General features: G+C 43.1%; 1 protein-coding gene across 13 annotated transcripts in view; it reads right to left on the bottom strand.

The window, feature by feature from the left end:
* Positions 1-22,615, bottom strand: part of ADGRB1 (adhesion G protein-coupled receptor B1) — a 698,686-nt gene that overhangs the window by 389,935 nt on the left and 286,136 nt on the right. For 11 of the 13 annotated variants that reach the window (XM_069621727.1, XM_069621731.1, XM_069621729.1 and 8 more), the window contains one exon: positions 11,873-11,980. The exons of the other annotated variants lie outside the window; for them this stretch is intronic. In XM_069621727.1, coding sequence (XP_069477828.1) covers positions 11,873-11,980 — 108 coding nt within the window. The remainder of the gene's footprint in view (positions 1-11,872; positions 11,981-22,615) is intronic. 13 annotated transcript variants of the gene reach the window in all.

Here is a 22,615-nt window from a genome sequence, read left to right as displayed (position 1 = left end):
TTGTACCAACCATAGTGCCGTATACCAATGGAACCAACGCTCTAAAGCACGTATAGGCTTATATCAACAGTTTAAAATGGGGATACAGATAACACTTTCATTAATCCCCAGTGTTTCTACTGAACCAAAGGCTCCATGCAGTGCTCACAACTGTGCCTGACACCATTACTTTCAGTGTGTGTTTGCCTGCAGTATAGCGATCCAAGCACTTGCATTTACTTTGGCGTACTATCTGCCTCATTTGCCAGAATCGGGCAATATTCACCACCTTCAGATATCCACACTCATTTCTGACAACTTTTGTGTCTTTCACCAAATATTTTGATCTAAACAGCTATGTTGGTTTCAACAGCAAAGCGTGTTGGGTGCAAGCAGACCTGTCCGTATACCCATATGTTTGCTACCAACTCCAACTATCATTGACTTCAGAGTTTCTTGAAGTTGGTCCCAGAATCATCGAATGTCAACAGAACATTCATCAATACTTTTGACTGCTATATTGCGATCAGTTCATCCAATGCAAACAAGAAATATGCATTTTAAAATAAGGAAGATCCCAATAGAGGCGTCCGATGGAGTTTCATGATTGGGCATGGGAGAAGGCATACATACCCGAACCCATCATGCAGTACAACATACTATGGTCAATTCTGAAACTGTGACTGCAAGTATGCATCCTCGTTCACAATCAGCGAAAGGGAAGCTGAGCACTAACAGGGCCACCAAGCACCCACCTTAAGTTCGGCGATGACACAAGCTGCCCCTGAGTTGTTTTGCTCTCTTCTTGACTGCTGACCAAAACAACTTGAAGATGATGAATGTGGAGAGAACTAATTGAGAGTTAGAGTTGTTCATGGCGACACTTGTTCATGAGCATAATTGTAGGGAGGACAAGGGTGTTTTTCTTCCCAACTTTGGTGGCACACCATTTTGTCCCCCTCATTTGACAGGGGCCCCTTTCGTTTAGATGTCATGAGCCTGCCCAACATTTTCAGCAAAGTTACTTCACTGCACTTGTTGGTTCTGTAGCAAGGGGTGGCTTGCGGCTGAAGGGGGAAGCATAACGATAACGGATATCCATGAATTTACGACGATGAGAAATTGAGCACTGCCTATCGTCTCTGAAGGGATGAGCGACCGGGAGAGTGCAGGTGTAGGGAAAGAAACATGGGCACAAGGATGTAGAGAGCTAAGGAGAAGACAGGGAAGGCGAAGGAGGGAAGTAGAGTGTAACGGCTCACGAGAGGGTAAAGAGAGAGTTACAGAATAATCTTATAGCAGTCTATCAATATTCCCTGTTAACGTTATTGCTTCATTCGGGGCAATGCATCGAACTGCAGCAGGGGAGCAGATCACAACATATTAATATAAATCTATTTATATACATTGTTATGAATGGAATATATTAACCAAGGTTTATTTAGCTTTTAAGCGTGATCTATGTATTCATTCTGTGTAGCTCAAGGGAACCTCATCATACATTATACATAGCTGTGTTTCTTTCCATGAACTTGATTTAATACACCCACTCACAAGTGCACAGACACAAAACCAGCTGTAGTAATGCTTTGCGGAGTTCGCAGAAAGGCTATATTCTGCGGCACTCTCCATGAAAGGAGATTTAAAAAGTATAAAGAGAGTCTGAGGTAAACAATGTTCATTCATTTACAGTTTGTAACTATTTTCTGGAAATTCACATTCTGTAGGGATATACATAGAATGAACTAGCATTTTTCCTGTAATTCCAATCAAAATATACATTTAAATGCCTGTAGAATTCAAGGACATGTCATAGCTTTCTTGGAATGGAAAACCATTTGCTTCTCACAAACGTCCTTGGAAATATCTGCAGAGCATTGTATGGGCAATTCCGAAGAGTTCTTGGAATCTGTGCCGGACGCAGATGTTTCAATTGAACAGAAAACCCTACTCCTGGATTTCTAATTAGAAACTCCTATTGATATTGCTACCGATTTTAGGATTGAAATGTCCTGCAGCATTTCTAGTAAACTGCTAGAAATCCAAATTCTGGAAACCCATCACCTGAATATGAACCCTTTATTACCTGATATGTTAAAGACATTTACGTGGACAGTACTATATTGTACCTGTACTTCCTATAGACATTTCTGTGGACAGTTCTATAGAGTACCTGTACTTTCTATAAACCTTTCTGTGGACAGTTCTATCGAGTACCTAAACTTTCTGTAGGCATTTCTGTGGACAGTTCTATAGAGTACCTGTACTTCCTATAGACATTTCTGTGGACAGTTCTATAGAGTACCTGTACTTTCTATAAACCTTTCTGTGGACAGTTGTATAGAGTACCTGCACTTCCTATAGACTTTTTTGTGGACAGTTCAATAGAGTACCTGCATTTCTGATAGACATTTCTGTGGACAGTTCTACAGAGTACCTGTACTTCCTATAAACATTTATCTGGACCTTTCTGTAGAGTACCTGTACTTCCTATAGACATTTCTGTGGACAGTTCTGTAGAGTACCTGTACTTCCTATAGACATTTCTGTGGACAGTTCTGTAGAGTACCTGTACATCATATAAACATTTCTGTGGACAGTTCTGTAAAATACCTGCACTTCCTATAGACATTTCTGTGGACAGTTCTATAGAGTACCTGTACTTCCTATGCACTTTTCTGTGGACAGTTCTGTAGAGTAGCTGTACCTCCTATGAACATTTCTGTAGACAGTTCTGTAGCGTACCTGTACCTCCTATGAACATTTCTGTGGACAGTTCTGTAGAGTACCTGTACCTCCTATGAACATTTCTGTGGACAGTTCTGTAGAGTACATGCACTTCCTATGAACATTTCTGTGGACAGTTCTGTAGAGTACCTGTACTTCCTATGAACATTTCTGTGGACAGTTCTGTAGAGTACCTGTACATTCTCGCTGTGCACTTCAGAGCACTCCCCATCTCAAACATACTTCATGGACTGACATCACTGGTTTGTTCTTTTGTTCTGTGTCTTCTCAGTGTCATGTTGATTTCTATGTTACTTTAAACTGTCACTGTCATTTGATTCCTTTTTCTTATTACAGATTAGTAGTGATGTCACAACTAGAGTGTATTTCAGAAAGAATGTACATTTTTATATGAAAAATTCTATGTGGTTAGCTGTTGCAACCTTGTGAACTGTCACTTTTAGGTTGGAAAAAAAATGTGCAAAATAGTTTTGCCCTGTAAGACAATGCCAATGTTCTGCATGGAGCAAAGAAAGGCAAGTGTTCATGTTATTTGAATGCCCATGATGCATTGCTGTGTCCCCATGAGCTGGAGGTAAACGTACAGTGATGGCTGCTAGGTGGCGCTGTGTTGTGTGGGCCTTATTTTCTCAAGTGGCCTATGCATCCCGTGCATTTTATTCATGGATACTCATGCAATTAAATTGTGTCCAGGTCGTGTTCTGTAAATCGCGGTGATCAAATACATAGCTGCTCTACGCAATTCAGCATCGCATTGTATGTGTATGTGTATTGCTCTTCCAAAAGTGTTACTGTAGAAATGTGTGTTTTCTGTAGACACTTACGTTACCAGACACACATGTGTGTTAAAGTATAATATAGCTTCCACAGTTGTTGTAATGTAAAGCGCTTTGGAGTAAAGAGCTCTATAAGTTTAATAAACAAAATAAATAAATAAATAATTGTGTGTGCTGCAAAACACGTATGTGTTGCATTAGATGTGGATGTTAAGTAGCACAATTGCTTTTAGCAACGCACACATTTGTACAGTTGTGCAAGTGTGTGCACAGTAATAAAACCTTGCTGTGCACAGTAGCATAAGCGTGGAAATGACAGAAGAAGTGTGGCACGCAATAGTGGCAGAAGTGTCTACATTGGACCATGCAGTTGTGAGCAGTAAATCAAATGTGAGTAGTCAAACATAAATATGTACACATTCAAATAGGCGCCTATACAGTAACAATTGTTTATATAGTACCAAACCCTAATTCAACATGGCAAACATTGTGCACAAGGGAACCGACTTGTGTATGGCGCAATGCAAAGCAATTTTTGAAAGCAAACTAGAGTGAAAGAGCAAGTTTTGTGCACTCAAAACATAAACAATGATACATCAAGAGACTAGAAGCAGATAATGATATAAGAACCAAAATGTAATGTCAATGTCCACAAGGGTACAAATAGGACATCTTTTTTTTAATATATGAAAACATTATTATTATCATTTAAGCAATAGAACCCGAGCGTCGGGGGAATTACCGACTCAGGTAATGCCCCGAGGCCCATAGGTAAGGACCCGAGCAAAGCGGGGGCTTTACCGAAGGCACCAGGGCATTTCCAGAGTCGGTACTGCCCCCGACGCAAGGGTTCTATTGCTATTAGGACCCCGACCCGCAAAAATTACGTGACCGGGGCACTAAAAGCTTATTTTTTAAAAAAAAGAAAATGGCCTCCGCTTTCCGTTTTCCCTTTCCATGGCGGCCATGGGGAGCGGACGCACTGGGAACACAAGTGTCCGCTCCCAAAAAAGGATCAAAAAGAAGGTAGAAAGGGTTGGGAGGGTAGGAGTCGGATGGCGGAAGAGGGAAAAAAAAAAAAAAAAAAAGGACCTGCGTCTCCGGCGGGGGACGAGGGAAGCCCCCAGCCATGTGGAGGCGCAGAGCAGGATGGCCCCGCTCCGAGTCTCCACATGGCTGGAGGCTTCTCTCGTCCCCCACCGGGGATGCAGGACCAAGAAGGTAAGTTGGAGGGGCGGGTGGGAGGGAGGGAAGAGAATTAAAAAAAAAAAAGACTTACCCGAGTCCCCGGCGGGGGGCGAAGGCAGCCTCTAAGCCGCGGGGAGGCTCGGAGTGGGGATGGCCCGCTTCGAGCCTCCTCATTGGCTGAGGGGTTGCCACGCCCGCCGCCGGGGACAAAGGCAGTGGAATCCCGACGGAGGGATTCCCGGCCGGGTAGGGACCTGGTGAGAGCCAATCAGAATGCTTGTTGCATTCAGATTGTCTCTCGCCGGGTACTAATATAATTCTTTTCATTGTATAGACTCTGTACGCGTCCAATAAACAGATTTTTTATATCAGTTTTCTGCAAGGTTTCTAAGACTGTTGCTGGGGTCCTGTATGTATGCTCTTGCATGTTTTTTAAATATCTTTGTACATTTCAATGTAACCCATCCGTGTGCAGTAACACTCACCAGAGCCAGGTCTGTGGGGAAGTTGTGGGTCTGTGAAAATGTTGGGGTACACAAGGGGGGTGATTGCAGCTCATGGAAGCACAAAAGGAGACTGATCCACGGCCATCTCAGGCTCCAGGTGCTGAGGAGTTAAGAGCCTGCACACTTGCTCTAAGCCTGTGCTCTCACAATGCGCCCCTCGGGCTTTGCTGAGGATTTTAGTGCAGGGTCCCCATAATGCCCGTTGCAGGAGCATGTATATAGGACCACTCCTCTATCTGACTTTGAATTCCCTCATTAAACCGAGCACGTCATTATCAGGCGAGAAGCCCTCCAATCAGATGCTCCTTTTGCAGCCACCTGCCTAAACCCTTCCATGATTTGCACCATGCATCACAGCTCATCTGTTGGTTTCACATTGAGAGTGCAGCTCATCAGAAGCACAGTCTGTTGGTTTCACATTGAGAGTGCAGCTCATCAGAAGCACAGTCTGTTGGTTTCACATTGAGAGTGCAGCTCATCAGAAGCACAGTCTGTTGGTTTCACATTGAGAGTGCTCGTGGTGGATGTAGGCCATTCTATCAAAAGATGTGCATGTTGCTCCCAGGACCGGGCGGGGCAGTAGGAATCCAAAGGAGGACAGGTAACGTGGTCTCCCGTTGTTATCATGACCTAAATGACTGTGATGTAATTTAATTTGTGTACATTACTTCGAATTACTTGTTCATGGGTTAAGTGGTAAAAGGAGGGTGGGGAGTAGTGCAGTAGGGGTAGCATTGAAGTGGAAGGGGGGTTTGGGGAAGATCCCCCCAAAAACCATGCAAAGTAATGTACACAAAGTAAATTCCAACAAAGTAATTTTTTTTTTCATTGAAATGTCATAGAACCGTTCACGTAGTGGCTAGGTTCAACAGATAGGAGGTATTCCAAACGCATCTCCTGATTTAATAGAATATTCTTTAACAGTGGTAGGATCAAAAAGGTACTTCCCATGGCACACCCGTATTCATTGTCAATGTCGACGGGATGCGTTTGTTGATTTAGGGAAGCCTTGCTCAGTCCAAACGTTTAGTTGACATCTTATTTCTATCTCTGTTCTTTTTCTCTGTGTATATGTTGTGAGTTTGTGTTGCTCTGATCAGCACTTAGCTTTAGCTAAGACTTGTAATTCATTTTAGGTTTGCCTATGGCTGACATCCATTTTACATTTGCCCATGGCTGAGATTCATTTTAGGTTTGCCCATGACGGGCATCCATTTTAGGTTTGCCTATGGCTGACATCGGTTTTACGTTTGCCCATAGGTGAGATCGATTTTAGGTTTGCCCATGGCGGGCATCCATTTTATGTTTGCCTATGGCTGAGATTCATTTTAGGTTTGTCTATGGCAGGCATCCATTTTAGGTTTGCCTATGGCTGACATCCATTTTAGGTTTGCCTATGGCTGAGATTCATTTTAGGTTTGTCTATGGCAGGCATCCATTTTAGGTTTGCCCATGGCGGGCATCCATTTTATGTTTGCCTATGGCTGAGATTCATTTTAGGTTTGTCTATGGCAGGCATCCATTTTAGGTTTGCCTATGGCTGACATCCATTTTACATTTGCCCATGGCTGAGATTCATTTTAGGTTTGCCCATGACGGGCATCCATTTTAGGTTTGCCTATGGCTGACATCGATTTTACGTTTGCCCATAGGTGAGATCGATTTTAGGTTTGCCCATGGCGGGCATCCATTTTATGTTTGCCTATGGCTGAGATTCATTTTAGGTTTGTCTATGGCAGGCATCCATTTTAGGTTTGCCTATGGCTGACATCCATTTTAGGTTTGCCTATGGCTGAGATTCATTTTAGGTTTGTCTATGGCAGGCATCCATTTTAGGTTTGCCCATGGCTAGTGTCCATTTTACCCTTGACGGGGCTAGACAACGACCCAGAGATCATCTAAGAAATGCAATGGCCAGTGTGCCTCTTAGGCTGGAAAAGGCTTGGCAATCATCTTATTCTTGCAAAGGCCTGGGATCCATATTAAGGTTGCAAAAGCCTGCTCTCTATTAAACACTGCAAAGTCCTGTGAAAGACCATAAGCTCCCAAAGGACTGACAGCCAATTAGGTGCACAAAGGCTTGCTGTCCTTCTTAAGCTCGCAAAGGCATAGAGTCAAACTAAGGTTTACAGCCATGCCTCTCGCCCGCCTCCCTATAGCTGTGGTGCTTGCAGTATGCAGGACATTCCTTGCTCCTCCAATTCAATGCTATGTTATGTTGATTTACACCGTGCACTCCTACCACCCAAGGGCAGTTGGCACATTTCAAACAGGAGCAACAGTAGCTTATACATAAGTGGGCATTGCTTTCATCATCCATCCAAACCAGGTGCAGAAGTAGCACAATTAAAATGCAAACACTTTTGAATAGATTTGATCTTGGTATCTATAAGGAGAGCAGATTTCCTGCCATTGAACACCCTTGAAAACAATACACTTGGGCGATTGGTAGAGTAGAAGGCTGGCTCTTAATGATCAGGTAAACACTATTCATGTGGGTGATGCAGCCTCTGCTTTTAGCACAGAATTATATTCACGGGATCCCCAATGATCGATCAAACAAACACACCAGGACCCCAGCAAACCCCTGACAATCTCTCCAAATAAATGTAGGCATCCCTAAAAAGGCATCCTAATAGCAACGAAGGGCATCACAGTCCACAAATAGACAGTAATGGGGAGCTAAGAAATACAGCAGGAAAGGCATTGCAGTTCCAGAATACAAGAGGGGTGGGGGTTATGCAATTCATTCTCCCAAGTATGGCCCCCATCTGGGGCCACATTATCAAAGAGTTGGGCTTGTGCAAAAAAGCTGAGAAAATGAATTTAGCACCAATTTTGCTTCTTTGTTAATAGAGAATGGACTTAAAAGGTTCAGCCCCAATGTTTTCACATGGGGAGAATTGAAGCAGGCTGTATTATTTATGATGTTTGCCGTGCAACATACAAAGAAAAGTAGTAGACACCTGTTTTTGTATGTTGTGCAGCAAAGAAGAAAGCAGCCTCATTCATTTTTGCCCGCTTGCTAACATCTTTCGATAATATGGATTGTGACAAAATCTGTTTGCTCCATTTTGTATTATCCAAAGGCATTACCTCACTTTTTAGTGCCATTGCAAAACTCTGTCCCTTTGGGCCAGATTATCTAACATTTGCCCGCATTCTAAAAAGTGAGCAAATGCTTTGATAGTATAGAATGGAGAAAACAGGTTTTGTTACAAACTGTATTATCTAAAAACATTTGCACTGGAGTAAAATAAATCCTACTGTTTTTGTACTATGTTTGCTGTATAACATAAAAAGGAAATCCTGGGCCGCATTATCAAAGATTTGCACTGGTGCAAAAAATGGAGCAAAGTAATTTAGCAGCAATTTTGCTGCTCTGATAATAGAGAATGGAGCAAACAATTTTAGCCCAAATTGGTATTATCCTAAAAATGTTTCTATCACTGGAAATTGGAGCAGGCATTTTTTTTTTAATGTTTCTTGCGTAACATGTAAAGAAATGTAGTGATACCTTTTGTTGTATGCTATGCAAATATAGTGAAAAAACTGCCTGATTAATTTTTGCCCTAGTGAAAACGTTTTTAGATAATATGGATTGTGACTAAATCAGTTTGCTCTATTTTGCATTATCAAAGTATTTGCTCACTTTTTAGCACCAGTGCAAATCTTTGATAATCTAGCCCCTGACCTTAATCTCCCCCAGCACCATTTCCTTACCGCCCATTTTGTGCTCTACGGAAATCACTTAAACGCCTCCCCTAAAATCAGAGCTCACAGAATCCGTCTCTGCTCCCGCTGAAACTTTTACTCCCCTCTTCCGCACCCCCCAGTCTGTGTGAATGGTGACTGGACCTGCTTCTTCCTGAGAAGGAGGGAGCCCGGTGACGGACAAGAGCCCAGGCACGGCTGGTCGCTCTCATCCCATGGTTGTCTTCCGCCTCCCCCCAGGAGGATGGAAGTTAGTCTTTATTCTCACCCTCAGTGTTCTGAGACAATAGTACTGACTGAGAAGGCCTGTCCAATCACAAAGAGTTTCTCTTTTTAATTAGCTTGCAACACTGGAGGAAGCTAGGAGAAGAAAAGCCAACAGACGTGTCCGGATTTTTCTTCAGCCATCCGTTGAAGCTTCTGACTCAAGAACAAAGATCTTTTATTGGACACTGTGAGTTTTGTTTCTGTTCTGTTTTGGATTAAAATAATATGTAATTCCCATCGCTCTGGACTGGAGGAACACCCACTTCCCCTTTTAATGTCAAACTCCTTCTGAATGCCAATGTGCATTCAAATTAAGACCCCAATTTGCCCTAATGAGAAACAAACTTTGACACGCATTCTGTTGCCTTGATAGTCTTTCAAGTAAAATCAGAATGCCCTTCTCAGGCCCCCATTATTGCGCTTAAGTGGTGAGGGGAGCCAGGAGCAGTAGGTCGCTGTAAAACAGTCATTGTGTGCTTGAACTTGTGTTTTGTGGGTCAAAGGAAAAACAAGCCCGCATTCAGTCAGTGCTTGGTTTCTTCCAAAAACAGAGATTTGTTTGTTCAATACCACTTTGCTACAATGCTAACGATTTGGCGGTGGAGGCCAGAACCGTCAGCATATCGGCAGCCATTTTGGGTGCTACGGGACATGTAGGCTTGTACAATGCTGCTGTGAATCTCCAACAACAGAATCTGCAGCAAGTTGACGGCCATTTTGGATGCTGTGGGACATGTCAGCATGCACAATGCTGCTGTGAACCTCCAGCAACAGAACTTGCAGCATGTTGGCGGCCATTTTGGGTACTATAGGCAATTTAAGCTTGTACAATGCTGCTGTGAACCTCCAACAACAGAACCTGCAGCCTGTTGGTGGCCATTTTGGGTACTACAGGAAATGTAAGCTTGTACAATGCTGCTGGGAACCTCAAACCATCATACATCATGCAGGCGTGGGTTGTTATCTGGCAGCTTGCCTGTTGAACCGGGAGGTGAAACAGGCACACATTCTTGTCACAGTCACCTCACCATGTGTAACCGAAATGCGTCAAACTGACTTTTTTAACATAGAACAATGAAAATAGCCTAAGGAAAGTGGAAATATTACCAACGTGCGCATTTCTGCTGTACACAATATCAAGATAAAAATATAAGATCACACATTTATTTACAAAAACCAATATGGCTTGAAACGTTTAGCGATTATACAACTGACGATGTTCCGAAACAGACGAAGAAATCAATAAAATAATGGAAAAGCAAACTATTCAAAGGTTTTGTTACTGGAACACGGCCATTTTCTCTAGTAAGCACTACATTTGCTGCTTATAAAATAGGTAGTTCCAAAAAGAGCAATTATTCAATTATTTGATTTTAATGCTAATGGATGATGTTTATTATCTCATTACATGTATTTAGCCTAAAATATTTTAACACCTGTGCTGAAAAACATTTTGTGTCTGTCATTCACTTGTTTCTAACAAAATGTAATCGTGCAGTGAGGATGTCGTTTACACTTCAGAGTTCACAATTCTGAGGTGCAGACTGTATCCACCGTATGCACCATTGTGGCTCAGACACCGCCGCGGTATTTACGATTCTTTTCATAAATGGACTCTAGAGTTGCGCAAAAACCTGTGTCTGCCCGGAAAGCAACATTACACGCAGAGGACTTGCATCTTGGCAATCTTGGCAGTGTATACGCAAACGATCCTCTTCATCACGGGTGTCATTTTAAGGTGGGAAAAGAGTGTTTGACCCCCCCCACTTTTGTGGCAAATCATTTTGTCCCAGTCATTTGGCAGTGGCCACTTTCATTTAGATGTCATGTCCCCCACCCCAACATTTTCAGCAAAGTTACTCCACTGCTCTTCATGCAATTTCATGAGCCCCTGTATGTTGCTCCGAATATCATCCTGACGTGTGCTACAGCGATAGAAATACCAGTCTACTAGAGGGCAACGCATGGGAGAAGAGCTTCTATATCTCACGATCAGAGATGCTCGAAGTCACCTTCACAGACAATATAATCTAGTGTATTTAACACAAGATCAAAGGGGGTCAGCTGTCTGAACAGTGCCATGCAAATAGTCGTTAATGTGTTATTTATTTATTACATTTGTTACTCGCCCAGACGCTTGGTATCACGGACCCAACTCATTGTAACCATTTTACAGCATTTATTTCCAAAATCTTTTACGAGGGGGTTTGGGCTATTGGATATTCGAAATGGAATTTTAGGGTGTGGGGGAGTGAGAGGATGAAGGGTGGCATGGGTGGGTATAAGAGACGTGCCCCTTCCCCGTAAATAATGCAGCAAAAAAGGCGGTGAAAGGACAACCCCGATCAGCTGTCCCAGATGCATTTATTTTGTGCCGCTACACAGAAGGTTTACATAGTGCAAAGGAGCTGTACGTGCCTTCACTTACTTTGATATGAAAAAGAGAACAGATATTGGAAGTTACGATGAGCTCAAAACCAAAACATCAATGTTTAACCCTCACTAACATACAACCACCTGAATGTGATACAATGCAACAGGACTGAGGGAAGAGGAAGTGGAAAGCCGTCCATGTAATGTCCAATAGAAAACCCACCCCTGGTCTGTGAACTAGACATTCAGATCAAGCAACGTTTAACGACACAGCGATGACGACAACACATGAGGGCCAATTCTTGTGACTGCCGGACTTACCAATCTGCGCCGACGGGAAGCCGAACTGCTGCAAGTCGTCGGTGTCGTCGCGCTTCCGGTTATCGGTGGATCTCAGCGACTGGCTTCGGGAGTTATAGCGTCCGTTGGCTATAGCAAGGCAATGGGCTCATGTAAATAACCTGTGCTTGGATGCAGTCTGAGAGTAAACAGCTTTATCACAAGTTCACACAAACAGAGAATCAACATTGACACGGAAACATACAAATGTGGCTTCTTTTTTTAATTTAAATGATTACAGATGTTTTGCTGCCTATCTACGATGCAGCGAAAAGGGGTATCAGAGCTTGTGTTTTCATTAGAATAACCACAACTCTTTTTTTTAATGATTCTTTTACTTGTTCGTATTTTCATATTGGCATGTTTGATTAACTCTTTTTGTTACTTTTGATAAAAACAAAGTTGCATTTTTTTAAAAATAATCATGTGATATCTCTTACTGTATTACTGACATAGTTTGAGCTCAGTTGTCAGAGGTGGACAGTGATGTCACAACATGCATTGACATCATTATGAGCAGTGCCGCCGAGTCCATCACCAAAACAAGTTCTTTAATTCAGTTGGTGGGGATTATACAATCTTTTAATAGTGAAAAGATAACCCTGTGATAGGGGCAAAGTAAAACAGTGGTCTGCAACTTGCAGCTCTCCAGATTTTTTGAACTGTGACTCCGATAATCTCTTCCCATTGACTATGCTGACAAGGGCTGATGGGAGTTGTAGTCGAAAACATCTGACAAGCTATAGGCGGCAGACCCCTCAAGTAAAAGATCGAAACAACAACCGACACATATGAATTAAAGCAACTCTAAATAAGAGAAAACAGAAAAGATTTGGCAAACTGCAAGCAACCATTTTAGGTAGAATCTTGCCCACCCCTTTGATCAATTCGTAGGTGTCACTAAGAAGTATGATTATTATGAATGATTCTGTTGAAAATGCAGTGTTTACAGAACAAGGAGAGTTGCAAGTGGAAATGGCCATGGAGACGGAAAGACATCAGTTGAGGTAGGCAAGCTGTCCTTTGTGTAAAGACACAGTGGACTCAATAGCGATGCCCCATACGCACTCAGCTGTTCCAAATTCTGCTGTTTATCTGTTGCTTCCTACCAGGTTTTGCCATACTGCAAATACGGCACGCAATCCTTTAATGACCCACCCATTCACTGTGATTATCTTTCATAATGTGTAATATTTGTGAGGCCCTGAAACCCACATAGGCAAACAATTCACAGCAATTTATACACCAGCCTACGCCCAACAACACCCTTAAATTGTTTCATACTTCAATTTCCAAGGTTCCCAATAATCAATATACAAAAAAGTACTTTATTGTTCACAGATGTTTCTTTTCTAGGCTAGATGCCTGTTGGTCGATATAAAACACGTCTCAAGAATGTAAAGTAAGTTTTAAGTACATTTGCTTACATATTAATAATTATACCATGGACAACTCTAAGAGCCATTTGAGTATATCTTTATATGGTTATGCTTAAAATTTACGAATCTGTACTTTCAGAAATACCAGTGAAGCAAGTCTATTGAAGGTGTGTTTTTTTCTACATTCTGGCCCCACAATCGTTTGACGTTTATAGACCAGAACCCCTGGGTCTAGGTGATCTGAATTTTGCACTGGTGCTAAAACCTGAGCAAATACACTGAGAGAGGTTATATATGTTGCTTGAGTAATACAGAATTGATCAAGCAGGTTTTGCCTTTCAATAAAGAACAGAGTTTACTGCAAACAAATTCCAATCTTCCATATTGGATAATTCGGACTTCATTTGTTGTGTTAATTTTTGCATGAAGAGGAAATAAATAAAAAGTTGTTGGTCTGCTTAATGTTCTTACTTTAGTTCGAAATGATGTGTAACGGTGTCTTTAATTGGAAGCAAGCCCTGTTTGTTTCTTTCCAAATCAGGCTGCCAGAAAAAAATAAACATTTCCAAAACCTTTTTAACGCCATTGAAATAAGACGTAATGTTGGATGAATTGGGGCAAAACCTATTAGTTCCATTCCATATTATACAAGCAGCAAAACCGGTGCTAAGAAAATGTGTGAAACTTTTAGTATAAGTGCAAATATATCAGCGGTCTGCAACCTTTGGCTCTCCAGATGTTTTAGACTGCAACTCCCATCAGGCCTCGCCAGTATATGCAAGAGGGATGGTTTATGGGCAGTGGTAAAACTGCCTGTGTTAGTTAATTTGTGGTTGGTAATGGTGCACGATTGAGGAATGGAATGTGATGAAAAAGTGTATCTGGCATCCCTTCTCTTAGAGTTCCATGTCCTCATTGCTCAGAATAGAAAGTTGGTTGATAAGTCAATCTGATGGCCATTTACTGTGTACAAGAAAAAAACAAAGATGGACAGTAACATGGCAACAGAAACTTAAACAGGAGGAAGTGACAATAACACCTGGGCAACAAGAAAATATAAAACATAATAGAAATCCAGTTACCCGAAACCTAGAATGAAGAAAGATGTTAAACAAAAATGGACCATGCACGTGAAGTTGAAATTTGAGAAATGAGGCTGACGACGATCAGGAGGCCTTTGGGAGTACCAGGGCCAACGTATGTCAAGCCAAAGAGGCATTGACTTAACGGAAGCTAAAGGGTTAACGGGAAGCAAGAATAACGTCCTGAAATATATCGATGGAACGGTAGAAGCTAGAGATGTCTTGCAACTTCCCAACCGATAAAGAGGGCACAAGTGATCAAGAGGCAACACAATTACTGATAATTCCTCATACAGTCATTTTTCTGATACTGTTTAACTCTTTAGCTGATGGTGTGAAATTTGGTGCATAGAAATGTGGGGCATGCAATGGAATGATATAATCTCTCAAAATAATATCTAAAAACCTGGGTCCATTTAGAAGAGAAGGTTTTAAACAGACACTAGGTTATACGTTCAGGACATCATAGGAGGGATCTGCCGGAGGACAGGAGAATATCCTATATCTAGATGCGTTAACACATAGCCGGGGAAATGACTACCGTGCAGTTGTGAATCAATGCCTGCACAAAATGAGAGGACATTCCTTGAGTTTAACAAGACAGTGGTGTAGGGCATGTTGACTAACAAGCCCCAAATGCCACGGCGTAACCCACTAGCCATCACTGGAAGATCCCCACCAGTTCAGAGCCATTGCACAATGCATTGTGGATATGTAAATTAGCACCAAATAATGATTTTTGCTCCTGGAAATTACCTTTGGGACTCATTATAACTATGCCACTATCCTGCAGTAATTCTGCCAGGATACCAGCAAATGGTAATACCATTACCAGCCCTCAGTGCAGCAGAATTAGCACCGGTTTATGACTTCATGGGGGATTTACCAGTATCACCGGCACCAGCGATACTGGTGCCGGTAATACGGGCTATTTATTGCCAGTGAGGTGACTGAATAATCTCCAGCTCTTAGCTGGAGCTCATTCAGGCCACCCCACTGGCAAACTTGGGCTTTGCCCGTGCGGAAATGTGTCAGTATACGGTAATAACTGTACGTTAATTCTGCACCAACAAAGTTGTAATGAGGCCCAATTTGTATTATAAGGTAGCACTATTTTATACATACCCTTATCAACCCAAGGCAGATCACGCTCAATGATGCAGAGAATCACATACGCCCCCCCACCCCTCATTCGGTATTAGTGCAGTGTAGTCTGATATTCTTGTATTTAGAGGAATGCACTGTGTTTAGCAAGCACTATCAATGTTATTTTGGGTTTAAAAAAAGCATAACAAAATTCTTCTACTTGCAATGGTAGAGTAGACTAGGCCAATTCAGCTAACAAATGATGAGTGGAATTAGGCATTTGATTGTGTACCAAAAATGGCATTTATATGTAATTGTGAACACATGTTCCTAACCGAAGTTACTTTTAGATACATCTGGGGCGGCAGGCCGAGGGCAATGGGGCATTGCGAGGATTCATGCAAGGTGAACGTGGCAAGTGCTTCAGGGTTCAGTACCTGGATTGGCATGATGTGGAATATTAATTAAATGAGTTGGGATTAACATATATGGGTATTCCCTGACATCGACTACTACTTCATGATGCACAAGGGTGCATTATAATGCTTTGGCAAACAGTAATATGTCTGGATGATGATAGGGGCATAGCGTTGACTCTGTGTGCCGCTACACGTCTTCAACCAAGTTAATAAGAAGAAATGCCCTATTAACGCTGGTGGGTGGGATGCTTTGAAAGAGTCGTGTTCTGTGTTGGTGCCATGTGGGGTGTTTGAAGTCAACTTTCTTGGCTGCGGCAAACCACCCTTGGAATCTGTTTCCTTTGGCCATCTGGGCCTCCTCATGTTCTTTTACTTTCCCAGAAATTAAGTTCTACTTTAATTGCCCTATAAAGAGGAGTGGGAGGCGGGGGAAGGCCAGCGGCAAATATTAAGCAAGTGCGTTGGAGGTTCCAGGTCCTTGAGCGCCAACCAGAACGGTCCAGGAGGAAAACGGGCACCCCCAAGAGTGGCAAGAGATAACAAGTATCAGATGGACGTGGTTGTAGCTGGCAGAAAATGCCAGGATTTGAACAGAAATAGATATGGGCCTGGCGGAGCTGCCAGACTGAAGTAAGAATGGTGCCATGACTTGGCAAGCGCGGCCCGCCCACGTCTCATCTCTGAGCACAGGAACTCAGATCAGACAATCAGGTTGATTTAAGTCAGCATCACTGCAACGGTACATTTGTCAAAACCATGATCAATAGAGATATGGATCGAAACCAGTTTAGTACACGACGAATTTGGGGTTTATTGCTTCCTTGGGAGATATGAAGCATATTGTACTTATGAAAGTTAATTTTGTTTCATCCTTGCATCTGTTAGCATTCCTTGGGAAAGACTGAAGGGCATGTGCCTACATCCATTAATGAATGAACCCAGACGAGTACATTGTTTTCAGCCATCTAGCTCACTTTGGAAAATGACTCCTACTATTGTTCCACTCCCCCAGGTTGGCTACATGTAACCAGTAACACAGGTATCAGTCATACATGTAATGAAATGAGGCCTGTGCGCAAATGGCAGAATAGCAGACCCTTCAAAAATCTATAGTTGTATTTCTCTTTTAATTCTATCACTGCTTTCAATTGTGTACATGGAAAAGCAAACATCGGAACATATTTTATGACAGCTGTTGGAGGTAATTGACGACTTCAATGACATGGTGTAATCAGGTGATCCTGTGGTGTATTTGCTGTTGGAGGAATTACTGTCGTTTTGAATCTCCATTTCTGGTTTGCATTTCTATTAAGTGTTGAACTCCTTGGTTTTAGCTGGTTTTAGGGGATGTGAGTGACTATGTTGCTGTGGGCGGGAGCAAGTGGGGTCTTGTGCAGTGACACATCTAATTCTGAATAGATTAAACAGGGTTGCAGTCCTACAGAGTAGGGCATTTGTAGATACTGGGTTCACTGCAAAAGGCTGAATGCAAATCCAGATTGTGTGTCTTCTGTGAATGACCTGGAATAGCCAGAGTCCATTTCTTTCGGAGCCAAATTGTGTTCATTGTGGTCTGACATGAGCAGAGAAAGGCGTTCTGATCAAAGGGTTCAGATCCTTTAATCTCAGAGAACTTTCAGGGCATGTTGGCTTTCAATGAATTTCCAGTAGCTCTGGTTGAATGTGTGCGTGGTGTGTGTGTGGGCATGGGGGTTGTATTTTGTGCATTCTATATTGCACTACAGTCATTGGGCCTCATTACAAGTATGGAGGTAAGGCAACAACGGTGCCGGTATCGCTAGCACCCGCGAGCAGAACATGATGGTAGCACCGGTACCGTTATTGACGGTACCGGTGCTACCACCCTCCCCATTACCATTACCATTCATCCCTATGGGGCCGAATGAGGATGGGGAGTCCCTTATTATTGGCACCCACGAATGTGCAATTACCGGGGCTGCCAAACTCAGCATGACCCGGTAATTACCCATTCGTGGGTGCCGGGAAAAAAGGGATACCGGCGGCAGCCGTGCCTGTAGTACAGGCACGGCTACCACCAGCCTCGTAATGAGGCCCATAATCTAAAATGAAGTCAGTGGGCCTCTGTTGCGAAGACAATTGAGGAGGCGAGATTGTCTTTGAAGTATATATTTTATTAAGATATATATATATAAAGAAAGCCCTCAGCTTGACAGAGACTGCCTTGGTAAACAGATAAGCTCAACTGACAAACCTAGAACCCTGGAGGGCTAGCAATGCATAACAACTGTGACCTCATCAGAACATAGTGGGTCAGTATTCCGAACACTTAATATTATGTACACAGTAACTTCACAACACATCTTCCCCTTTTTTTTAACATCTTTATAATCTGCATCTCTTTACTGAAGCAACTCTATTCTTATTCCAGACCTGTCCTCCAGCCACACGCACGGCTCCTTTCATAACAGCAACCACCTTGACAGGATCCGAATAAAGAGAATCACCCTTCCTCTTTACCACAGCTTTTCTTATCCTCACCCAATCTCCACATTCCACACGCAATTCTTTTCTTCCTCTTCTCATGTTCTCTCGCATAACCCATTCACTCTTCTTTGCTCTCATGACTTTCCTCGCTTCATCAAACACCACATCACTTTCCCGACTCCTCCCTAGCCATGGGGGACACGCCATGCAATAAGGCTTCTGACCCCCCATGAGCTCGAATGGACATAGACCTGAGGTGGCATGGGGCGCCATTCGCAATGCCCACATCCTATTCTGAATCGCCGCCAACTTGTCAATTCCGCACTCCTCCCCCATGCGAACACTTTCCATCACACACCTATTCATTCTCTCAACTACTCCATTCGTTTCAGGATGATAAAGGGCCGCCCTCTTATGCTCCACTCAACACTTCTTCAAGTACACAGAGAAACACCCCCCGGTAAACTGAGTGCCGTTGTCGGTGAGGACGCACTCGGGAAGACCCTTACTTGCGAAAATCTCTTATAACACCTTTACCATATTTTCACTAGATATCTCTCTCACAATTCTGAACTCTGTCCATCTGGAGAACAAATCTACCACCAGAACTATGAATCTTCCTCGACCATATCCCAGATCGACAGGTCCCAAAATATCCATTGAAACATCACTCCATATCTTATGTCGGACCCCTACATCGACCAATGGCTATTTTTTCGCCACACTCCCTTTTCCACTCCTGATACAAAATTGACATTCACCCAACTGACTTTCAATCTCTCTGTCGAATCCCGGCCACCAATAATCTGATCTCAGCACGCTTTTCGTCTTAGTCACACGTATATGTCCACCATGCGCCAAATCAATGATTTTGCTCCGAATACTTGACGGGGCAATTGCTCTCTCCCATCTATACAGCACGTCATCCACAACTGCCAATTCATCTCTTACTTCCCAATAAGGTTTTTCCAATTCAGTCAAATCAGCCTTGTTTGGCCACACAGCACTGATTACATAGGACATAACATTTCTGATTGTCACGTCCTTCTTCATTTCAACCATCCATTCTTGCTTAGATTCAGTTCCCTCATTGTTTACAAACACCAGCTCCATGTTCTCATCTTCCAACGTATCTTGTGACACAACTCTCACTCTTGATAAGTTATCCGCAAGTACATTATCTTTTCCCGGAATTACCTCCATTCTGAATTTATGAAATTGCATTCTCGTAACCCATCCAGCTACTCTTCGAGACACTTTGTCCAATCCCTTTGATTCAAAAATAACTTTCAATGGCTTGTGATCCGTTCGGATCACAAACTCAACACCCCAAACAAAAGTTTTGAACTTCTCTACAGCCCAATAGCACGCCAATGCCTCCTTTTCTATTACCGAATACCTCAGCTCGGCACCTTTCAACACACGCGATGCGTGCGCTATCACCTCTTCTGTTCCATCTCCCTGTTTCTGTGACAAAACAGCACCAAGGCCTCCCTCACTAGCATCTACTGTGATGATGCTCACTTTATCCGTATCAAAACATCCTAGTGGGCGAGCCATGTCTATCTCTTCTTTTATTCTGGTAAATTCTGCATCACATTTGTGGTTCCACCTGAAATCAACACCCCTTTTTAACAACTTTCTCATCTCCTGTATCTTATCAACATAATTTACTACAAACTTTTGGTAGAATTCAATCATTCCCAGAAATGAACGTAGTTCACTTTTGTTAACTGGCTTTTCAATCTCCTTTATAGAATTCACAATACTTTCCTTAGGCTTCACACCATCGCTTGACACTTCAGCCACATATCAATATGTCATCTTGAAAACAAAATACTCCTTCCACTCCTCTAAGCAACCGGTCCATAATCTTTTGAAATACTGACGAGGCCGACGCCAATCCAAACGGCATCCTTCTAAACTGAAACACTCCCTCATGTGTGATAACGGCTGTGGTTTTCTGCACCCCTCCTCCAATTCAACCTGGTGATATGCAGAGGCCATATCAAGTTTTGAGAAAAACTTACCCCGCCCTACCATGGTCAACATCGCAGCCATGTTTGGTAGGGGATGCCTATCCACCATCACACATTTATTCAGCTCACGCATATGTATGCACAGCCTAAGATCACCTGAGCTTTTCTTTACAACTACAACAGGGGACACCCATTCTACTCCTCCAGCTCTTTCTATGACACCCATGCGCAGTAGCTTCTCAATCTCTTTCTTGACCCCTTCTCGTAACGCAAAAGGCACAGTTCTCAGCTTTGCCACCACAGGCACACTACCCTTTTTTAACAAAATCTGATGCTGAAATCCTTTCACTTTACCTAACGTCTCGTCAAACACCTTGCCATATTTGCTCACATATTTGTTGCTGGAGACAGAACATGACGATGCCACCTGCAACACCTGCTCACTTTGATTAGGATCCAATTTGATCCCAAGATTCTTCTGTTCTCTCCAACCCAGTAGAGATTGACCCTTCTTTGTAACATACAACTTGCCATTGCAACTACGACCTTTAAATTCGAAATTACTCCATTTATAACCCAAAAGCTCAATCTTGTCTTGATTGTAACCTCCTGGGTTTATATCGGGCTTCATCAAATCAGACACCACACCTTTGGTCTCTTTCTCAAACACTTCCCTAGACACTAATGTTATCTTTGATCCTGAATCAGCCATCATAGACACCTCTTGGCCATTCACTTTCAACACAGTAGATGGACGCTCACAATCATCCACATAACCAGCCTCCATAACCACATTGACTGTATTGACTACAATATTCTGCATCGGCATCGTTATCTCCTCCTCCAACGATCTGCCATCTTCTTCCTCGTTGGCGTATAACACCTTCTTCTGACCAGTCTGTCCGGTTTGATCATTTTTACAACAGTTTGCAAAGTGTCCTCTCCTTTTACACTTTGTACACACAGCTTTGCGGCCAGGACAAATGACAGAGGATGCAAAATGAGTGCTGCTGGCACATCGGAAACACAATCTTTCCTCTCTTCTCTCGTATTTGGGTGGAGTATCTTGGTTCTTCTTTTCTTCTCCCGCCGTTCGATTCGCTTGCTTAGACTTCCCCCTTCTCTTGCTTTTGTTGTCACCCACACTCAAAACCTCATTTCTGATCTCTTTGAGTTCTCCCGCCTCAGACTTTGACAGCTTGGCAACACATGCCAGGGAATGTTCCACGCGTCTGGCTACGCCTAGCACCTCATCCAAATTGGGCTCATCCCTTAACCATAGTTCCTCACAAATTTTATTGGATCTGCAATGCGTCATGAACTGATCACGAATGTGTTCATCAAATGCGTTCTGAAATTTTCATGACAATGCCAGATGTCTCAATGCGGTGACATACTCCTCCACAGATTCCCCCTGGCTCTGTGTCCTCATGCGGAAATTGTATCGCTCCAATATGGTGCTTGTCTTGGGATTAAAATGTTTAATTTCGTTTTCCTGCTTCTCCTCTCTGACCATGAACACTATATCTTTTCAATGTCACTTACAACACATAAGCGGGCGGTGGTCATTCGTATGCCCTCATTTCACCGCGCACACGAGTTCTTGTTGTAACAATAAAATCTCATATGAACAATAATGTGCCTCTATATAGTCTAATACGGTAATCTTCCTTCCCAGTTGGATGCGCCACTATTGTATCTCATACGATGCTTCTCTTGTTTCTCCACGCCCTTCGTCCATACAAGTGCATCGCAGCGCGGCCCCCTCTCAACACAGAAGTTATGACCGCCACTATTAGTCAGCTGAGAGATTAACGAAACTCTGACACGGGTGTCCAGGAAAGTGGCTTGCGGGAACAAACTGCGCTTTCTGGGCGAGACACGCAAACGTGGAGGTCTTTTCACAATGCCGGCTTAAACAAAAAAACAAAACAGCTTACACGATCACAACGTAGACAGCGGCGCTGGCACTTACTTGGTGATGGCCTGTCCAGCAGCGGGACTTTGCTTCCTCTTCTTGGCAGATGCTCAACGTTTGGGCTAAACAGAGCGGCCAGCCAAATCACGACACGCGGACAGCGGCGCAGGCACTTACTCGTAGGTAGAGAGGTCGGCGGCAAGACTTTGCTTCTTCTTCTTGGTGGCTGCTCGACGTTAGGGCAAAACGGAGCAACCAGCCAAATATATTTATGGAGGATGGAGGCTTCTCTCCGGGCCACCGCAAACACGCTAGGTAAGGCGAAGCAGCAGGCGGGCTGTTTGTGTCTGGGGCCTTCAGCTTACAATGGGATCATCAGATATCCCATCCTCGTTG

The sequence above is a fragment of the Ambystoma mexicanum genome, chromosome 5q, assembly GCF_040938575.1.
Source record: "Ambystoma mexicanum isolate Mex_15411 chromosome 5q, UKY_AmexF1_1, whole genome shotgun sequence".
Taxonomy (NCBI): domain Eukaryota; kingdom Metazoa; phylum Chordata; class Amphibia; order Caudata; family Ambystomatidae; genus Ambystoma; species Ambystoma mexicanum.
Note: the sequence above shows the minus strand (reverse complement) of the source record. Positions and strands in the feature narration are given on the sequence as shown.